At 42.6% G+C, this 22172-nt stretch overlaps 1 protein-coding gene across 5 annotated transcripts in view; it reads right to left on the bottom strand.

Annotated features, from left to right (window-relative positions):
• The window catches only part of PTCH1 (patched 1), a 58628-nt gene that overhangs the window by 18071 nt on the left and 18385 nt on the right, over positions 1-22172 (bottom strand). For 4 of the 5 annotated variants that reach the window (XR_005020401.1, XM_036856437.1, XM_036856440.1 and 1 more), the window contains 14 exons: positions 20718-20907; positions 19022-19091; positions 18829-18920; positions 17265-17463; positions 16843-16964; positions 15880-16027; positions 14919-15050; positions 14342-14497; positions 13503-13601; positions 12852-12977; positions 7349-7467; positions 6323-6725; positions 5591-5900; positions 644-786 (listed from right to left, as the gene is read on the bottom strand). Coding sequence is in view for 4 of the 5 variants with exons in the window: in XM_036856437.1 (XP_036712332.1) it covers positions 644-786; positions 5591-5900; positions 6323-6725; positions 7349-7467; positions 12852-12977; positions 13503-13601; positions 14342-14497; positions 14919-15050; positions 15880-16027; positions 16843-16964; positions 17265-17463; positions 18829-18920; positions 19022-19091; positions 20718-20907 (2309 nt within the window). In the remaining variant the exon portion in view is untranslated. The remainder of the gene's footprint in view (positions 1-643; positions 787-5590; positions 5901-6322; positions 6726-7348; positions 7468-12851; positions 12978-13502; positions 13602-14341; positions 14498-14918; positions 15051-15879; positions 16028-16842; positions 16965-17264; positions 17464-18828; positions 18921-19021; positions 19092-20717; positions 20908-22172) is intronic. The other variant, XM_036856438.1, reaches the window with a different exon arrangement.

The raw sequence follows: 22172 nt of genomic DNA, 5'->3' as shown, positions 1-22172 counted from the left end.
TAGAAACAGTTCTTCTTACTTAGGGGGTAAGCACAACAGTGAGTCCACTCAGATTCCAAGGATCTGCATTTCCATCTGCCTCGCTCATGAGAGAGCAGTCTGTCTGTCCTCCTCTACCCCTTAGGCCACAGTGATGCAAAGGAATCAAACAGAACAAATCTTCCTATCCTTCTAGTAACCTCTCCTAACCCATCCGTCCACCCCAAATTCTATTCTTTCAAATTCTGCTCCCCAATGGATCCACCTTTCCAAGTTTGAATAAAACCAAGACTGACATGGTAACAAGCACTAGAATTCGAAAGAGAACAACGCAACACAGTATGTCTAACATCTGAAAGAGTCTGCATTGCCTCAACTATACTTTCTTCTGACAATTGCTCTGAAGGTAAGTAACACACTTGTCCCCACTTGACAGATGAGCAAGGTGAGGCTCTCTGGGTTGCCCGCAGTCACACCATTTACTGGTGGAATGAAGAGAATTAGAGCCAACTCAATATTCATTCTTCCAGCCCCCGATGCCTCAGATCTGCAGAGAGCACAGGCTGGGATTGCATGGTGTCAAGCAGTCTTCAGTGGCAGCTGCCCCAAAGCCCTGCTCCACGACGCCCTCCGAAGCTCCCATGGTGTAAGGCAGTGAGTGTACCTGGCTGATGTCGATGGGCTTATCACGGCTGCCGGTTTGCACCAGGAGTTTGTAGGCAAGGACCCCATCATCTGATCCATTTTTGTAATTGTTTGGCATGATTTTCCCAGTTTCCCAGTCACTGTCAAATGCATCCTGAAGTCCTAGAAAAGGGAAATGTGTGTAATACATTATAACTCTTAACCAGAATGATCCTGGTCCTAACAGGGTGCGCTGAGGACAGTAGAGTGTTTGCCATCAATCCCAAACACTCTATGTTCTACTTGTATTTGACTTCATGTGACACTATTAGATTTTTCGTGAATGAACTTCAGGTTGCTGATAATCACTGTCTCAAAGGCAGAAGGGGAGAATATTCATTTCTAGGAAACAAATACACATGTTTTACCTCAAAAAGCCCCCCAAACTCCCCTTCTTCTCCCCCATGACAAAAGCAAGCAAGAGGGCTGGGTGAGAAAGACACGCCAGGCCCATTCACCGTTTAGTGCCACATCAGGTGCTAAGCCATGGGTTCTCCGATACAACCAGAAATTCCACTCAGAGCAGGAAAAACACATTCAAACTCCCAACTTCAAACGGCAACTCAGTTGCTTCTCCAGCCCAGGGTGAGTGAACATGATTCTGTCAATTTGTTCCATCTGTTCGACTTGTGGAGCTAATACAAGCTGTGGGATCGGCTGCCAGGTTGTGTAAAGATCACAGCCGACACCTATTCACTCTGGACTGTTCTCTTCCTCTCTGCCACCCTTCCTCCAAGAGGGGGTGTGGAGGAGAGAGGAGCAGGGATCTTGTGTGCATGTGTGCGCAGGGAAATACCTCACAGGGTAAATTTGGATCAGATTGAGAACAGGAAGCCACAGGCCAATAGAAGGGGGCTCTGTGAGAACAGATGACAAACCGCAAGGCCAAGGAGGGGAAGGAAAGAGCTTTCTGGGCTTGGGGGATGGGCGCCCACCAGCCCACCACACACAGCTGCGCTTGGCCTCTGTAATCAAAACCATCATTACAGACCTGACGGTTTGGCTACAGCTGTAAAGAGATAAGCGTGTTGGAAGAGAAAACAGGGCCCTGGTGACCCGGCCCTCGGGTCTGAGCAATTGCTGGCTCACACACACTCTCCTCTGACACCCCCCCCTCTTCCGTAGCCCTGCTCCCCCAAACCACCTCCCACGTTGAGCTCCCAAGCCCCAGCAGCCCAGGAAGCCACATCTTCTGAACCAGCTGCACGTGCATGGGTTAGACGTGGCCAGTAAGGAGGGAGAAGGGTTTGTTTCATTTCACGACACGCCCCCGCTCCCCGCAACACACAGAACTGGTTCCGTTCGTGCTCAAAATGGTTAAACTCTTGGGGTTTGGAGTTGGGGGGAGAAGGGAACACAGGACTCTCTCTCTCGTTCTCTCTCTCTGTCCCCAACTAAGCCTTCCTTCCGACATTGCTGTGGGCGTTGTTTTCACAGGAACAATTTGGGGATGAGGGCCTTGGGCTCGGTGGTGAAAGAAGGCCCTGTTTGGGGAACGTGGAGTGGCCGCAGGGCCGGGCGGGGAGACCACCGGGATGGCTGCGTTCCCCTCTCACACAGACGGTTTTTCATAGCGAGGCATGCATACAACCATCAGTATTGAACAGATGTTATTTTATTACCTAAAGCCTTTTTTTTCTGTTTTTGAAAAAAATAAACAGGAGGGAAAAAAACAACCCCTACCAGGAAAGAGGCCTGTTTTGTTTTCCTCACCATAATAGAATTTCCATCACTTTGTGGCTTGTATGGCACTTTAACCCTTTCCTCTTGACCTGCTAATCCTGAGGGGCAGCTCATGCTTGTTGTGAGTGTGGGGCTGTCTAAGCATTTTACATTGATTACCCCTCGTTGAATTCTTAAAACGACCTCAGGAGATAGCCTACTAGTATTATGGTTCCCACTTTACAGATGAGGCTTGGGAACGTGAAGTAACTTAAGGAAAGCCACCCAGCAGGTAAGTGCTGGAGCTAAGCTTTGAACCCAGGCAGCCTCTTCCAGAGTCAGCTGGAACCACGGATGCTCTTAATTGCCCTGAATGCACTATGGTGCCCAGGAAACAAACATCTGTTGAAGGCACGAGAATAAGATAGCAGAGTTAACGTGGGCACCAATGACATCTGGTGGCAAATAGGGGGCCCCAAAAATCTGAGTGCGGTTTTAAGATATTTATACTCTAAGACTCTGGGGACACCCTACAGTGAAACAAGGAAAGAAAGATCTGATTTGGGGAGGTCAACCCTGTTGGCAATTCCACTCAACTCATCACCTACGCTGCTGGCCCCCTACTTGCCATTCACTCTGCTGGGGCTTCACGATGAATGGGAAATAATCACTGACTTCACAGAAAAGTTAAGTTCTTTCATAATTAGTGTATTATTTTCTGATTAATTATCAAAAGGCTCAAGTCACAATGGTTTGGCCTAAGTGCACGCACACTATACAGTCTTGACACAAAACAAGGAACAAGGATTTGCTTCTTCCCTTGGCCAAATATTTCACATTCCAACACATGCATACTGTAGGAAAGAACTGTGATGTTTCACTTATTTTATGGCAAAACATGAAAGTTTTAGCTAGACCTTTTTCATTTAAAATATTTTATACTAGAAATGATTTTCTAGTGTGAAGTTCTGAGTTAATTATCTCAATTGCCAATTTTTCTTTGATACAGGACACTAAAAAGAAAATGCTAACCTAAATTTTATTTGCATATTTCAGTGTGAAATATAAACAAATACCATTTGTACAGTGTGGTTTTTATCTCCAAGGTCACCTTATTTGCATGTATGTTTAAAGGTGACATTTGAGGTAATTTCTGTATTACCAATATACATTTTTATGAGTAAATCCCTCCTCCCCCCAAAACTACTGGAATGTTGCTAAAGACCAATGGGATGACATGGTTTGTAATGGTCATTCCATTAAAAACTAATGAGGGTCCCATCACTTAGCAACCACACAAAGTGCTTTGAAGGAAAGCTGACTCAAGGATAACTACTTCCTAAGAGGAAATGTTCAAAGACCAAATCAACCACTCAATAGGCCTGAAAAATGTCTAGGCAGCCGGTGGTCCCAGGATCTGGCCATTCCGGGTACACTGCTCTGCTGGACCTTGGCAGAGTCAGATGCAGAGGTCTAGCGCTGGCTGGGACGCCGACCAGTGGGCATGAATGGATCTTACTTGGTCTAGGTGGGTGCTGTTCACTTAGCAATCAAAACATGATTCAAACGCACCTTTTAAAAAGATTCCCAAGTCCAACTGCTTTAGGTCTTTAAAGGGATGAAAGCATGGGGATAATTTACAATAGGCTATAAAAAGGCTAGCCCTCTGCACTGCCTGGAGACAATGCCCCTCTACCCTCTTCCGAAGCTCCGCCTAACATGCCATATTGAACATCCAAAGGAATGGCCAAAGACACTGAAATCAATTCCAGGATAACCCTCCTTTGCTCAGATACTGGCAGTGCTCTGCAGATCTCTTTGTTATTTGTGGCAAGTTATTTGCATGTCTTTGGCCAAAGGGGGAAAAATGAAAAGCAGGGAATCTCTCAACTTTCTCTTCCTCTTTTGATTCATTATCTGAAAAAAAAAAAAACCCCACTGCTTCCCAAACTACTGTAAAAAATAAGACTGGGAACAAATTCAAGTTAATCTCACGAGCATGTTAAAAAATAATGTTAATGTCATGTAGTTCTCTTTGCCTTCCTCAGAAAAAGAGGTCAAATCTGGTATACATGCACGAACAAAATTCTAGGAACACGAGTCAAAGACAGAAACTGTACTGAAGAATTTTCAATCAAATTCAAGTTGTTTACCATTTCATGCAAACTCACAGGGAAATTGGCTGCTTAATCTTTACATACAAGTGTATTGACTTAAGACCAAAAAAGGCACTTAAATCTGTGTTTAAACAAGCCTAATTAAGTGGGAAATTAAGACAATCATTTGGATAACTTAAGCCAAAAAATGTTGGGGCCATAATTATTTGGGTATTTCAGTAAGAGTATTTTTGCTTGAATTGTGTGGATAATTATCTTGATTCTCCACTTTACTTTGCATGTGTCAACACAGAATAAATGAACAGATGTTCTTAGAATCACTGAATACATTCATATTCAGTCAGCAGTTAGGAGCAAGTTTAGGCCCTGTTTCTCTCCAGTTGACTACTATTTCCTAGAAATGTTTCTAAGAGCAAGGTAAGAAGCTAAGAAAGGCATTTTAAAGCAGAAATTGATTATTTATGATATACTGTGCGATGTGATCAAGCAATTAAGCTTACTCCATGTTAAGTCAAAAGATGGTCAAAATATGGAATTTTAAATTATATTCACTAATGATGCAAAACTACTGATGTAGTAAGTTACAATTTGGCAGTGAGTCAGCCTAGAAATTCCATTAACACTTGGATTTCACTTGGTCACCAAACTAGCCACCATTAAAAAAAAAAAAGAGTACTAGAAGCATCCAGCTCCATGTTTTATGACCTACTTTCCCATTTCCTGCTTTAAAATGCCTTTCTCAGCTTCTTACCTTGCTCTTAGAAACATTTCTAGGAAATAGTAGTCAACTGGAGAGAAAGAGGGCCTAAACTTGCTCCTAACTGCTGACTGAATATGGATGTATTCAGTGATTCTAAGAACATCTGTTCATTTATTCTGTGTACTCATAAATTCTTACAGAAGTTCCTGAATCAGCCATTTGAACTGTTTGCATCGTTTTATAGGTAAAAACCAGATTTGGGAGCTGCCCCAGAAAGAGTCTATATAAGAATTTTAAGCAACACTTAGAAGTCAATGAAACATGTCAGTGTTACATTATAATCTAACACTTTAATAAAGTGAACAAAGGGAACTTGTAGAAGCTGAACACACCAAAGACCAAATGGTGAATGTTTACAAAGGACAAGGGCCCTCCGGCAGCATCTTACCTTGCAGCCAGTCTCTGAAGTAGTGCAGCCACATTTTGGGAAGCTGTTTATTTTCTTCCAACATGACATACTTCACATTACTGAAACTCTTATGAAGGTCGTAAAGTAAGTGCTGGATATTCGGGTAGTCTGCTTTCTGAGTGACTATATACATGTTGTAGAAAGAGAAGTATTTGAACTGTGCAGCAATAAAGTCATATTCTCTAGTTTCCCGAGGCACAATGTCTGTAAGGTCCAGCCCATCACGCACTCGGGTGGTCCCATAAAGGCTGACCCCCAGCAGGCCCAGGAAAAGGAAGATCACCACGACCTGCAACAGAATAAGGGGCCCGAGGTCAGACCCGGAGGAACATAACCGACTCTCCCTTGACAAAGATGGGCAGTTTGGTTTATACCTCACTCTTACCATCACACTGTCCAGATGTACAGTGTAGGGGTCGTTTTCTCAGAGGAAAAAACATAAAATCATGGTAATCGCATTTTTTAAACAAGCTCATTTAGAATAAAATCTTTTAAATGCAAGGAGTTGACGTAAACTGAAAGAAACATTTGCCACATAGAGATGCACTCCTGTAGAAGATGAGCTCATTACAATGGCCTCAAGCTCTAAATGGACTGACTCGTTAGGAGGCCTAAAATACATCACATCTGAGGAAGCAATCTGATGAATTCCAAAGGTGCCTGCTCTGTTATTTTTTGCAGACAGTACAAGTCTTCTGTTTTGGTAATTACCTTGGCTTTTGGTTTCAAGAGGAAAGGGGCATAGTGCTTCTCGGCAAAAGATGAGAGAGTCCACTTGCTGCAGGGGGGCTCAAGGCAGTGGAGGCTAGAGTCAGAGAACTGGGAGAGCAGGTCCCTCGTGGAGCTGGTGCTCTCGGGGCTCTGGCAGCTGAGCGTGTCCTGGGCCACGGTGACGGGCTGCACGGAGATCTCGGAGCGCGGCTCGGCAGTGGTGTAGTACACGTGCGTGTGTGGGTCGTACTCCGTGCGAAGCTGCACCGTGGATTGCATGGTGATCTGGGTTTCGTGGGCGAAGCTGTGGCTGCTGTAGGGGGGCGGGGGGCTGTAGCGGGTGTTACTGTGAGTCTCCGTGTAGGCCTGGGGTTCAACCTGAATCACTCTGCTGACACAGGGGCTGAAAGAGGGGGAAATATGTTGGAATGGTATACCGAAACAGGGAAAAGGCGCTTTCATTTTTGCCAATGACTGATATTATCCACTTTACACAGCTCTGATTTAGGAGCAAAACATAGCACTGAACTCCACAAACACCACCCGGTTTATCTATCTGGACGCAGACATGAGTCAATCAAAGGAGGCCAAATGGATGGTTGATCCTGAATTTGGCTGACAAAAATCAAATTACATGCTGATGAACCTCTTAATGCATAATTCCTTTAAAAAAACCCAAAACCAAACCACCCAAAGGGTGATATGTTTTCCAGATGGTGGTTTTCAACCTTTGTTCTGCCCTAATCCATAGAGATACAACACATTCCCAACAATCAGCAATATTGGTGTGTGGTAAACTATGATCATGTGTATCACAACCTCGGGGCTGTAAGAATGTTCAGTCGAGGGAGGGGAGAACCCCAGTGACTCCGATGTCCCCCAGAGGAAGCATCCTCTGTCCATTATCTCCCCTGCGTTCATCACACTGTTAACTACGCTTCCTTCTAAGTTCACAGACTGAAAATTTCTCTAAACATTACCACTCTGTTCCTAACAAATAAAGGCCACAGGGGACAGAAAATGTACCTTGTAAAACAGCAGAAAATATCCAATCTCCTGTCCTCACGTCGATACAAATCCATGCTGAGAATTGCAGGAAAAATCAGCAGAACCATAGCAAAATTGAATACCACTACTACAGCCGCCTGGGAGAAAAAAAAATGTAGAGGTCACTAATACATTTCCTCCCAGTCAGAGGACTGCTTTGAAAATAAAGATGCTTTAAACAAAATCTTTCTTTCACTTTCCTAACTGAGGTGTTTAAGCCTGAAATAGATGCTGGAGTTTCTCATCACTTTGTTTCTCGTCCTTCATTAAGAGACCATTTGACTAGAATAGAGGCTCCCATCATTCCTTTCCATCTCTAATAATTCCATGAGCCCACAGGGTACAAACACAGGAACTAAACTAAACCAAACTGACAAAAGCAGAACAGAGAATATGCTTGAGATGTTTTACTTTAAGATAAAAAGAAACATTTCCCTCTTAGAACATTTCAAAGAGTTCACATAGCCCTGATTTTACACTTAGAAAATTTATATATAAAGTGGATCGAGTATATCCAAATGTCACCTTTAAAACACAAAATAAAAATTCAAACATGTCCCCTGAGGTTTTTAATAGGCACATTCCAAATAGCCTCTGGAGTAGCCTGTGGGGTGTGCGAGCGCAGTAACATAAAAGGTCAAGGAGAGTTAAGCAGAAATTCCTGTGTGTGATTCTAGTATGCAGAATAAATAAGTACGGATTCAAAAGTCACTCCATAACCTAGAATAAACACAGGGCTAGATTCTGTAGCGCTTTGGCAAATCTCCTGCTGACCTAGTAAAAATTACACAATTGGGCTGTTAATAGGGGAAAGTCAACAGAGGACAGTTGAAAGGGCTCTCCCGTACAGAAAGGCATGGAAAGAAGCAGCATGATAAAAAATGCAACTGGAATGCTAAGTAACCAAGAAATCATCAGAAAGTTTTTTTGAAAAATAAAAACTCTTACAAGGTTTTTCAAAGAACTGCTTAGTTCTAAAACCTTCTCAAACTGGGTAAACATTTCAGGGTGAGAAAAGAAAACCTGATTACAACTGGTACCGAACAATATCAGAGGAGAACCTTGCAAAGGTCTCTGGATAGTAATCTGTGAATTTATGCTTGAGGTGAAATAGCAAGCCCAAGTTCTGGAGAGATGCTTTTTTCGATAATTAATTCCCTGTCAAGTCTACAAAACCAAAAATTAACCAAGAGTCTCCTAAAAATGACCCAACCCCTCTCTTCTTAGTCTGCCTTGAAAATTCCTCATCAATTCAAAATATATGAAACATGTTAACTGGCCACTCTAATGTATATAAGGTACTTTAAAGACCTGCCTAACATGTTATAAGCAAACCACTATTTTGACTAGAGGATTTATCTAAGAGGCAAATAGAAAAAAGAAAAGTCAGGGCAGCGTATTGGGTATGGAAGACACAAATAAGACAAAATCCTGCTCTCAAGGAAAGACACAGCCAGAACTATAAACAAATTACAATCTAGACTGACAAATGTAGTAACAAAAGCATGCCAGGGTTCCAGAGTGGCTCAGAGGAGGGGGAGCATGCAGGTGGGGGTACACATGGGGGTGGGGAGAGTGGTCAGAAAAGGTTTCTTGGGAGATGGAGAAGACAAAAAAGGATTTGGGGAGGACCAGGGAGGAAGGATGAATGGAGGAAATCTGATAGGCCGTGTCTGAGTTTAAAAGCTATGCAGCACTGCTGGGTTTAAAATTCTGCTGAGGGAAGAGAAAGGAGGAGGAGGAGTGATGGGAGGTCAGGTAGTTAAGTTACACACGATCCGTTCGATTCTTACAGCAACCAGGAGGCAGACGTTAGTCCTGCTGTCGACCCTTTACCTAATAAAGACCCGTGGTGCAGAGGAAGGTCACCTGCCTGAGGTTCCCAGTAAATCGGATTCAAACACAGGCTTGATGCCTAAGCACCCAGCCCAGCTGGGACCTGGGAGTTCTTGTTAAGATCTGATCACCTCCGGAAGGGACAGACACGGGGGCAGGGTTAGGATTCCTGACCAATCAGAACATAGGGGAGAATGCGTCTGATCCTCAAGGGTTTTCTAGGAAAACTTAATCTTGGGGGGTGGAATCCTGTCAGCTTTTCTTTTTATTACAGTCATGCTTAGAATTCAGGAGTGTAATGCAGACAAGAAACTCTGGGCATCTCACTTTGAACAGAAGTTTCTGGGGATGAGGATAGAGACTGTGAAAAGCTAAGCCATGCAGGTGTATACAGGTGGCCCAGATGTTGTGGCCAAAACAACACTGATGCTTTCTGCCGTGGCTGGGGAATGTATCCGATACCAGCCTCATCCATCAGAGAAATCTGATGGGCATCTTGCTTGGTCTGTTTGTGGTGGAAATGGAGAAATGAAAGAAGAAACCCAAGGTAGCTTCCCATCTAAACTTACTGTCCAACAGCTTATTACATATATAGGTAGGACATTTACTGATGAGAAAGTAGTAGAACTTCAACATCCTCTAAAGTGCACTGAAATAATAAAAACAAACAGCAAGGATTTCTCAGTTAGGGAGAAGTGTCGCTGCTAGAGCAAAGAGCACTTTAAAAAACTTCAAGTAAATCTGAAAAGATGACGGGGATGATCCTGCACCGTCAATCAATTCTAATTGCTGTGCTTAAAGGAAATGTCCCATTCCCCTGCAAAGCGTCTATGGGTGGCCCCACTGAGACACTTGCAGAGCAGAGAGGAACTGGCCCTGCCTAGAGGGGCCCTCGTCTAAACCCTCTTACCATTTGGAACAATAAGGCATTCTGTTCTGGGACTTTTCATTGAAGAACAAATGCCATTCAGTTACCAGCAAAGCCCCAGTGTAGGGCATTCGTTCTCAAAGAATTATAGACAGTGCCACTGCTTTCTGGTATAGAGGTGGCATTTGGACAGATGGATAAAGATTGACAAGGAGATTTCTTTGGGAAAAAATTCTATTTATTTTGGCAAGGTTACAAAATTGGAAAGGCTCCACAAGGAAAAGTTCTAAACGTGGGTTTATTACTGGACAGAACCATTTTGGATATGTCCTTCTGATGCTTAATCTATAGTATCCTGAAAATACAAATACAAATGAATACCCAAAGTTACAACTTGACACAGTTACTAAAGTAAAGAGAAACTATATAATGGTCAATTTCAAATGTCAATACCTTTTAAAGGGAACCAAGTGTAAAATTTCTGATGGCTACTGCAAAAATCATGGCATGCTCTTTTTTCTTAAGTTTTCTATTCTTTTCTTTTACTTTTTGTTTTTGTTTGTTTTTTGACAGAGAATGAACCAGTATCACAGGAAGCCATTCTCTAATAAATGAGAACTTCTAGAAGCTGTAGATGCAATTTCTAAAGTGATACTCCAGTGCCTTGGAATAGAAATGCAAAACCAACAGTATTCATTTCATCTCAGTAAGGTGCTTACCTTGGGAGAACTTAGCGTACTGGATTTTCTAAAAGGCGTAAGGAAAACTCATGTAGCTTTTCAGACCACCACACCATAGGATATCATTAAAGGAGAGTATGCCTTGATGAATCATCAGTTTGTACTGAGAGAGGAGAGGAGAAAATGAGAGAGAGGGACAAGAAAAGAAGGAGTGTGAGGTAAAGCAGATAAAGAACAGCGAGGGAAAAGGCAGGCAGAGAAGGACAGAGGCAGGAGGGAGGGTCCCACTGTTAAAAGACTCTAGGACAGTTTCTCAGTACCAGAATCTGCTGTATACAAGACAAGAGCAGGCTATCAAAGGGTGCTGCACACGTGCATGCCTGTGCAAAAGGCATCCTAAAACTTCAGTTGTACCAATAAATTAGTGGGCATCTTTTATTTACTTTCCATATTACTGAGCAGTTAGATATATTTTCATTTTCCTTGGACTTTGGTCCCACTTTCAGATTTAATTTATTCATTTATTCACTCACTACTTCTATTTCTATTTTCTATATGTTTATAATAAAATGAAAATAAGCTTTTTTTTAGTATTTTTCTTTTGGGGGGCCTGGTGGTCACAGTGATGGGTACAAAATCTTACACCAAATAGTACACAAGTCTAGTGTCCCAAATGCAGTAAGATCACTAGCTGCTTAGGCCTTTATCGGTAATTAGTGAAATAAGATTCATATCTGAAGGCTAAAAAAAGAGCTAAGTGTGTTGACAAAAATACAAATAGAAACCTAATCTATGATTTGTCAATTTCTCTTCCTGGTCACAATCCTTAGAACCTTTTGGTGATTAAAAGGAGTAAAGCAGTATGAATAAGCTGGATGGATGTAACAACAGTTTAAAAAGTGACACCAAAAATAGTTTCCTTTAAAAACCTGGCCATCTCATGAATCACTATCACATTGTAAGAGAGAAGGAAAAGGGAAAGCCACTGCTCCTTTAATCTTCCTTGGAAAACAGTTGGAGCTTTAAAATTTGAATTTAATTCACAAAACCTCAATAATATCCTTGAGAAATCAAAACCCTAAACCATTTCAGGCTTAGGAAGACCACGCCACAAACTGGGCAAGTAGCCTTCTTTATCTGCTGCGTTGACCAATTTCAGGATTTCCCACGAGTTTCAAGCAGCTGAAGAGCAATGCCAGTACTTTAACACCAAGGATAGAACTGACCATAGCTACATCCCCAGTCGCGGGAACTCTCCATTCTTACAATTCATGTTAGCTGGCTCTTTGGAAAAATATCTCAGAGGCCTCTAGATGTGAAAGGGCCTGGTTTGGAAGGACAGAACAGAACAATGATGGACCAAATTGCTCTGCATATAAGAAAGGGAGAGGAATTCTGTGTTTTCTTGGGCAGCTTGAGAGTCTGGTAGGGAACCAAAAGGAAAGAGAAGAGGGGCCAGGAAGAACAAGGAAGGAGAGGTGGCAAGTAAGGGCTGGCCAATCCCTCCTCACACAGTGAGGAATCTAACGCTCAATTTTAAGTTATGGCCTGGGCTACACTGCAACCTCACCCTCATATCAGTGAAGTCTGCTCTGTGCAGCGGCTTTGTGCTGGGGGCTGCTTTAGGGAAATCAAGAGGTGGTAGCCAGCAGGGGAAGGGGGTGAGCACAGAAACTGAGAGTGGAGTTTAGAAGCAGGGACGAACAAGAGCTGGTTGCACCAGGCCCCAATCCAAAGGACTCCTGATTATCTGGAGTATAGGCTTATAGGCGTCCCACATGGAGTACCATTTTAGTTTAACTATAAAGGAAAGGGCAACTCCCAAGGCACTGGGTCATGAGGATACCCAGGCCTCAGGCTTCTGAGCTATAGGGCTTTAAAGGAAAGAAAGAACCCTAGAACTTTCTTTCAGAGGGAGTGTCAAGGTTATTGCTTCAAGAAGCATCCACCCAGAAGAAAGAGTCCCAAAAGCTGGCATGCTGCTTTACTTCATGGTGGTAGTACTGCAAGCACATCACTGGAGAAAAGCAGACCTGGAAGGCTCGCTGCTGAGTGCAGCGCTCACAGATCCCCCCAGATCTAGTCACTGGAAACTCACCTGCAGGGAGAATGCCCGCAGAGCGGGAATTGGGATCAACGCAGCCATAAAGAAGGCTGTGACGTTGCTGATGGATGTGAGGGCCACGCTGGCTCCCGTGCGCTTGAGACACTCCCCGGTCCTGTCCTAAGGATGAGAAACCACAGTGCTGAGAGCTGCACAGGGCGGAGTCCCCTCAGACCACAGACTGTGTGAACAACTCAAATACGTGGCAAAATAAGACAACTGGTAGTTTACAATGCTGACGTGAGGGGATAAGAAAGCGATATCTCTGCCTTTCCCTCTAACACCAACACTGAAATTCAAGTTTTCAGTGCTATCTATACAGTCATGTGTTGTTCATGGTTATTACTACCCAAAGCACAAAGCTGCAAGATAATGATTTAAGTCAATTTTTAATATGATTAAAAAGGGGCAAGGAGAAATGAGAACAAAGTAACCAAAAAACCCAAAGAAACAAATGTGCACTTTGGAACAAGTGTCCTGAGATGCTTTTAACTTACTTTACTTATTTAGAGTCAGTAACGTGTCATCTGACTTGGGACTGAAATATTTACTGGGCCAGATTGAGAAAAGTGAAAGGACAAACACTCAGGAACAGAGAGGGGCTTCTGCTGTCCTCAAAGGTTTCTTCTTTCGTTTTTCTATTACCTCAAAAGGGATTCTTTTATTCTGTCCTGTTTCACTAAATGCATGCGCCAGAAGGAAAACATCATCCACACCAACGCCAAGAGCAAGAAATGGCAAAACCTGTAGTGAAAACACAGCACAGTGACATTAGACACATGAGGTCCAATTCTGAGAATTCTACAAAGCTATTTTAAACATTGCCACCAGCACCCCAAGTAGCTTACCCAAAGGATGGCTTACATGAACTCATGTGAAGAATTTAGTTTTATCTGATAGTTAGACCCCAAAGTCTAGCAGTTGTAGCTCACAGTAGATCTTGTCCATTACTATTTCTAAGCTCCACATACAATAATTTTTTTAAGTTAATAAATGAGAAGGAATTATACTCCAATAAAGATGTTAAAAAAAAAAAAAAAAGAGAAGGAATCTAACTCATTTAACGCAGTGGTTCTCAGAGCGTGATGCCTAGACCAGCAGTGTTAGGAGCTGGCTAGAAATACAAATTCTCCACCCTCAGCCCAGATGGACTGCATTAGAAACTCCGGGGATGGGGCCCAGCAACCAGTTTTCACAAGCCCGCCAGGTGATGCTAATGCACACTCAAGGTTAAGAACCACTGCTTGAATAAATGATCTAAATTCCACTGATAAATGAAGCATCTCTAACTAATCAACAAGCCCATTCAGACCTGCCCACTGTCAAGTGGTCCATTTAGAGACAGCACTCCCCTGAGAAATGGGGCATCTTAGTGGAAAAGGCTGGAAGACCCTTTAGGTGACATGGACACACTAGAGGCCAACTGGGCAAGCCCGGAGAGGGGTGTTTGTCAATGAACAGCAGACGGATGGCTCCTTTAGTACCTGAGTTGTTGCAGCATTAAAGGAAATCCCGATCAATGAGCACAGGCCCAATCCTGCAGCCACTGACAGTGCAACCAACAGGACACCAGCCAGCCCCACGGCACCCTGGGACTTGGAGCAGTCCCAGCGCAGCATGGTTAAACAGGCATAGGCAAGCTGCAAGCAGAACAGTTGGGCAGGGTGGTGGGGAGGTGAAGGAATGAAGGGGAATTGGAGGAGGGGGGAGAGGAGGAAGGGGGAGACACAAAACAAAAGCCAAACATTAGAATGTGTAAAGATTCTAATGTTTTCCCCCACCCATCACCCCAAACCAAAAGGTAGAACTTATTAAATCCAACAACGACAAAAATTTACATTACAGACATCATACGAAATGATACGAGTCAAAGATGGGCAAACTGCAAATGGTAATAAATGCTTTACACGACCACTTTTTAAACCGTTACAAAGCCGAGCTCTCTCTGTCTTGGATGCACGTGTGTGTTAAGAGCAGTTAAAAAGCAGGGGCAGTCATGGAAAGGTAAAAACTAAAAAACAAAACAAAGACGCCCCCTGAGAGAACTGAATTGATTGTTACCATCAGTAAATAGCCACTGGCCACTCGGATGACGCTGACATCGGAGAAGGACTTGAGGATGTCGTCCAGGGTCGTCGTGGTAAAGGAAAGCACCTTCTGAGAGGAGTTCTGAGCGACGCTTTGATGAACTACCTGCGGTCACAACGCAAGGATAAATTCCCAGATGGGATTAAAGCTACAATGAGCTTCAGGAGCACAGACCTCAGGTGACATGTCCCCTTAACCCAAGCCCCACTTTTTTCTGATGCCTTGAAAAAGAGCTCTACATGACTGGGGTTTGAACTTGGACTAACGTTGAAGGACCTGAGCCTGGGACAATGAAGGCTATTGCTAATCAAGTGAGAATGTGGTGCTGTGGTGAGCCGGTCAGCCTGTGTAATTGAAGTTTACTCCGACAGCCTTATTTATGCTATGTCCAAGACTACTATTCTCCTCTCCATAACTCTACAACTGATTTGCGGGCCCATCAGTTCCCCCCTAATCCAAAACAACTCATTCTTATGGGCACTCCTCCCCCTCTTCATTTGCTGGCCACTTTTAAAAGGTCACATGCAGCTCAGTAGAGGTCACTGCTTGGGAAACAAAGGCCAGCTCCTGTCACATGACCTAACCAAGGGGACTGCAGCTGTGAACAGATTCTATGCCTTGCTAATGTTTTCCAGACACCTTTTCTTGCTAACCAAGTGTTTTTTTAAACACTGTTATGCCTTAGCTCTGGGGTTCACAATTGGTTACTCAAAATGTTTCAGGGCATCACAATTAGAATTAGCATCACCCAGATAGTGAGATTTTCAATATAAAGAAAAGGAAAAAGTCTTCATCCCACCAAGTTCCCAGAACTACAATCAGTTTTGAAAATAAATTCTAATGAAAACAATGCTTTAAAACGTTAAAATGAAGTATTTAGTAACTAAGGGGTTTGTACTCAGATTCAAAGGGCGTCAGAACGCCACCCATTTACCTCCACATACGTCCTCTGCCAAGCCTCCAGGATGGCTGCTGCCTTGTCCTCATTCCAGTTGATGTCCGAGACATACTCATAACCCTTGAAGTGTTCGTACATTTGCTTGGGAGTCATTAACTGAAACATGGTCTGCAAGGCGTGGGCACTGTGATGGGGTGGAAAAGGCACAACATCAGCATCCCCAGGAAGCAGCTCTCACTGTGCAAAATCCCCACCGAGCACCCCCGACTCACTCGCAGCCATTCTGTCCTACATGAGCACATGTTTCCATTAAAATGGGACCTGGATGGTTATTTTATTTAATAGATTGATGTACCATATTAAAGGTGTAACCTTACAAACCTTTTACAGATACACCCCCAAATTAAATTAATAGGCAATTTCCTTTCTCAGTTTCTAGTCAACGAAACAGGAAGGGTAGTGGAGTAGATGGCCTGATCAGATATGCTGGGCTCAGCGCTGCACGCCTGCTTGTGCAGAAATCCCAGACGACAGCTCTCCCAAGGGAGAAATCTCAGACGGAGTGCCTGACACTTGACGGAGAGGAGTCCACAAGTGCACAGAGGATAATTCTTATTTAGCCGTCAGTCGTTGGTCTTTTCCTTTAACAGTCTGTGATGGAGTTCAGCTCATATCATATAACTCCACATGGTATGACCAATTCCTCTTGCCTACTTTACAGTTGCCCCGATTTTCTACATCATGGGTAGATCTTCTAAAATCCTACAATCACTAACTACAGTCTCGATGAAAATGATAAATCTGCTCTTGAAAAATTCCCCATAAGGTGCTTTTTTTGAGCTGGTCTAGTCCACTAATATTTCCTAATATTCTATTACACCAGACAGCTAGCTAGGATAATATTAATACAAATACACTTGCAGACGTCAGAAGGGAAGTGGTTTCTGAGGCAAGGACAAAAAATAGATGGCTTGGATTTTCCTCCGTGTGCTGGATTACCTGACAAGCTTTCCAGTGCTGTTCTTGACTGTGCCACCCACAATCAGTTCCTCCTGCCAGTGCATATACTTTCTGGATAATCCATGACACCCACCATTCAAAACAAGGGCCATATCAAGAGGCTAAAAATAAAAAGACAGCCTCATAATTACAGGAATTAGTAGGCAGGTCACATGCCTTGTTAAAATCCAGTGCATTAAGGGCTTGTTTGTTTCAGTGAGAACATTAATAACAAGGCTAATGAGAGGCGTATGGCAAATCTTACAGCAAAATTGAGCTCTTTAAACAAACTTAGTTCCATAGACCAAAAAAGTCATTGAGGATGAAATCTTAAAAAATAAAAATAATAGAACTAAAAATGGGGGCAAATATCAGGTTTTTCTCCCTTCCCCTCCTGAGGAGCAATCAATGGTTGTACTTACTTTGGTTGCATTTTTGTTGGGGGCTGTGGCAGGGCAGTCTGGATCAGCCGGATTGAGGCAGGGCCGGTCCATGTAACCATGACCAACTTCAGCCTTATTCAGCATTTCCTCCCAGCTGTCCACTTGATAGTTTATTTTCTTTAACTCTTCTAGGAATTCCAAAGGGTCAAAGTTTGTCCACTGCAAAGGAGGCTTACCTCTGTGAAAGAAATTAGGAGGCAAGACAATGAAAAAGAGGCTTCCAAGCCCTTAGTAAAATAACAAGACTGAATCTCTTGCATCTGGATTGTATGATGCTTTTTGGGGATACAACTGTAATTCTGGGACCTTGGCACAAAAACCAAATGCTCCTTTCCAGTATACCTATATGCAAACCTAAGTCAGGAAAATAATTCGTGAATGAACATGGCAAACAGAGAGCTTATAAATTAACAAAGGTACCAAAGAATCTTAACTTGCTCATATAGTATACTTAATACCTAAAACCAAAATTAGCCAAATGGGTGCTTCTAAGCAGAAGACTGAGACCCAAAATTAAGGGGGGGGGCACGCAGAGGAAATCACAATGTCAAATTAGCACTTGCCAGCCTAATAAATGCTTTGTAAATGTCATCAATCAAAATATTTGATCTCCATTACCTTTAATAATCCCATACTTATGAGCTCTCTCTGACAGCCTGGCAGTCAACCCCACAAGCCCCCTGCTGCCTCTGCCATCACCGCCATCAAGGCCACTTCCCCCCACACTCACTTTTGAATTTGTGCTGCTGACAGACCAGAAAGGCTTTTGGCTGCCTGTTATGTGGTTCAAACCACACTGTAGCTGCTTAACCAGGCTGAAGTCATTATTCAGAATCTCCCAACCAGAAAACACAAAACCCCTTATTTCCCACCTAAAACTGTACACTGAAGGTCAGGGTATGGCCACTGCAAATTGCTTTTGCAGATATGTGCAAGCTAGGAGAGAAACAATAACCCAAGCACTAACTCTTGCATAATTAACTGAAAATGTCTACACTGATTAACAATTATTCCTTAAATGATGCGGTGTACATAATATTCAACTGCTAAACTGTGAAGCATCCCCTACCATGACCTTCAAAGATAGTGGATTTCCCTCTTAAATGCCATTAATGTGATCCAAAGAAAGGTTAGCATTTCACTTAACAGGAAGATCTTGAACTTCAACATGTACCCACTAATAAATTCTCTCCTTAAAAAATAAGCTAAACCTACGTTAAGTGCTTGGTCTGCAAAACTGCAAATATTTTAAAGAGTTAAAAATCACACATACTCTGAAATAATTTGCATTTTATTTGCATATAAATAGGCTGGTAAAAGTGAATGAAATTTAATGATGCCTACAGAACTTTTTTTGAAAAGAGGAGAAACATTCTGCCGAAGTGCCTTCTCCCCCAACTATTCACTCAAAACATGCACATGGAATTTCAATGTTTTTATTTCTTGTTCAAAACTGAAATAGAATAAACAATGATAAGGTAACATCAGAAACATTCTAGAGTTTAGAAATCACAGACATCAGAAAACAAGATCACACACTTACAGTAGGTATGCTGTCCCAGACTGTAACTTCGCCCCTTCCCAGAAGCAGTCCAAAGGTGTAATAATTAAACAAGGGTAAAGATATTCTATTATCTGTCAAAGTTGAAAAGAATAGGCCACGCATTAGGCTAATGTATACCACTGGGCTATTTGAGAATTTTTGAGAATTTTTTGCAAACAAAAAGAAAATATACCTGATCCATGTAACCTGTTTCTGTGATAAGTTCTCCAGATTTATAACACAAATGTTCCAATTTCCATTGCCTATTAAAATAAAAAGCAGAGACAAAAGTTTCTTATTGTAATAAAGGAAATGTGTGCAAAATCAAAACTACAGAACATAGAGAACTGCAATTTTGATTATTTTTCAGTATCTGTCAAAATGAGCAGAGCTTTGCCAAATAGATTCAACAAGCTTGCTTTAATGAATAGATAATACTCAACTGTAATTAACATGTGGGGTGTTTGTGTAAATGAATGCTACCAAAGTACTTGAAAAGTCTTGTTTTCTTAAGTGTTCTCCCAATAATCTTGTTTACACCATTAATCTGCTTTTCCACATACATTAAACAACTTCAGGGCAGATGATTCAGAGTTGAATTATCACAAATTCAAAATAGGTGGGGACTAAATTAGTAAGGTTTATAATGTATTAACATATATTGAGGTGGGAAAATAATACTTTTTTTACTGGTAGATTATGTCCTTATTAACAGATAGTGTTCAAAATGAACTTTCCTGCTCTTAACCACAAATGCTATAAAGAACATTACCAGGTAGATTTATTTCCCACTTTATATTCTTTTATTCTTGTCCTACAGAAATTATATCAAATATACTGATCAACAATTACCTCTACTATCCATCATCTATTATTATAGCGTTTTGTTATCCCTAGAAGAGTGCTATATAAGCCCAGGCCTTCCCAAGTGTATTAGGGAAATGAGTCTAATTTGAAAAAAGAGAAAATTAGGAAAGGTGGGGATGGGAACTCCAGGAAAAGAAAAAATATAAAACTCCTTCTAGACTGCTCTGTTTCATTGGTCTCTTTTTTCTCTCTTTTATTAGTCACCCAAAAGAACGTTCTGGACTTCACCCTCTTCCTTGTGGAACCTTCCCATCCATCCCTCAGTGCCCCGCTGAAATGCCACCTTTTTGCTAAGCTTTCTTTGATCAGTGCTGTTGAAAGTGACCCCTTTCTCTTGAACCCCAGAGCAATGCTGGTCGGCTCTCCTTCTTGACACTGGAGCACCTGTAGGAGGGACTGCCTGTGTCTTGGCTTTGTACATGCTTCTCTGTATTGTCTTTCCTCTCCCTAACTTAGGCTGTGGTGGTTTCATTCCAGAACTCTTCCTATGCTTTTACTACATCCACAGCATTGCTAAATTAGCTACAAAGCTAAAGGGTAGTATTTGGTAAAGGTGTGTGAATCCACCTTACTCTGCCTACCTGTCCCCAGGAATTCACCACCGTGGCTCAACCCCCTATTTTTTGGTGACACATACCAACCACTAACATCTGTAATGAATACAAAGTAATGAGAAGTAACTTCTTTTCCTTTCTTATTCTTTGTGAGGTGACTAAAGGCAATTCAAAATGTAACCGTTCCAAAAACAGGTTAAGCAGTGAAACATCTTCAGAACGGTGGACAGCCATCCAAATGGCTGCTTGAAGGACCATACTCATTTGGGTATGGTGCCAAGATACTCACTGAAAATACATTATAAAGTAATGTAGTTCATATGTTACTAAACTTTAGAGACAAATCAAGATTTTAAAAATCATTTCACGAGAAAACCGTTTGAACTAACACTTCCGCTGTATTTCCAGGGCAACTTTATTTGCTAAAACAAAGGGGTCTAAACCAGCAGCCTCTCCCCACCACCTTACCTGTTATACATATATACATGGACCCGGCTGGCCTGGAGCGCCGAGTCCAGGTGCTGTCGGAGTGCCTCCGTGGTCAGGACATTAGCACCGTCTTCCTTGGGGGTCTGAATCATGAGTTGAGGATTAAACATAGCCTCTTCTCCAATCTTCTGGCGAGTGTAATTTAATTCACGACTTACTCGCCCACCAACTGGTAAACATGTACAGGTTTCAATTAGAACAGCAAAATCCCCGCAAATTCACATTCTGTTATCTCACTAACAGGAGCAGGGTACACGATAAATGAACTCTGGTCACGGAAATGTATGGCTGATGTTTAAGGGGTAACATTCACACTTTATTATGATTGGCAATGTTAACTCTACCAATAACAAACATATAAAAAATACTCACTAAACCTATTAACAATGGTCCTGCCTGTCACACACGCAAACCTAATGCGTGCGTGCTTTGTGCACCTTCTAACTAACACACCATATGTAAAAAGGGGGAGGGGGAAGGAAAACTTGAGACACTTTTCCTTGCAGACCAGACCAAATACCCCTGTTACAATTTCTTTCACTTGTATAAACAATGTGCCCCTGCAGCACATTTCAAGATAAATGGCTTCAATTTACACTCTTCTCCTAAATAATCTGGCAAAGGTAACAAGGAAATGTTTCTCCTTGTTGGAAAAAGAAACAAGGAAAGGTGGCAAATGTGTATTTAGCACAAAACTTGCCAGGAGAAGATAAATAATGTGATTTATGTCAGATGCACAAGGGGAAATCCCACTTGAAAAGAACCAAATGTATCAGCCATGGCTGTCTTGGGAGGCCCTGGAACCTACTCTCTCAGACTCACCTGGTCAGCATCCAGAAAGCACAGGTGCCAGGTTCTGAGTCACCTGGGGGCGGGCTGCCTGTGTTCTGGAAGCTCTCCTGGTGATTCTGAACCGCTGCCCCAGCTTCTCCAGCAGGCAGCCAAAGCTGGGCATGAGAGAAGCCAGCACAACAAAGCACGAGTAATGCTGTTACTAAAAACTGCTTTTTTGTCTTCTTCCTCGGGTTCTAGGGTGTATTTCAATTAGGGTTTTAGAACACGCCAAGCTCAGGATGCTGCACTGTCTGGGACATATGGAGGGACAGGAGTTTTACTTCTCAACAGGGCCCTGATGGGAGCTGTGAAATGAAGCTCTGGAGAGGCTGCTTTGATTCAACGCGGCGAAGGGTAAGGGCTTTGAGGGAAGGCCCGCAGGGACAGCTAACAGAAGAGAATCCTCGAGCACCCTCACCCCTACTCACTCCAGTTCCAAAAGGCAATGTAAGCTGAATGTTTACTGAAAAGCAGGCCTTCAGCTCTATCTTTTAGAAAGAACCCTCAGGGATCATCTTAGCTTTCCCACGAGGAGAAATCCTTTTTCTTCAAGTTTAGTATTCAAGGACATAAACATTTGGTTTGAGCAAGTAAATAAGT

This window comes from Balaenoptera musculus, chromosome 6 (assembly GCF_009873245.2).
Source record: "Balaenoptera musculus isolate JJ_BM4_2016_0621 chromosome 6, mBalMus1.pri.v3, whole genome shotgun sequence".
Lineage (NCBI taxonomy): Eukaryota > Metazoa > Chordata > Mammalia > Artiodactyla > Balaenopteridae > Balaenoptera > Balaenoptera musculus.
This window is presented reverse-complemented; position numbering and strand designations above follow the sequence as displayed.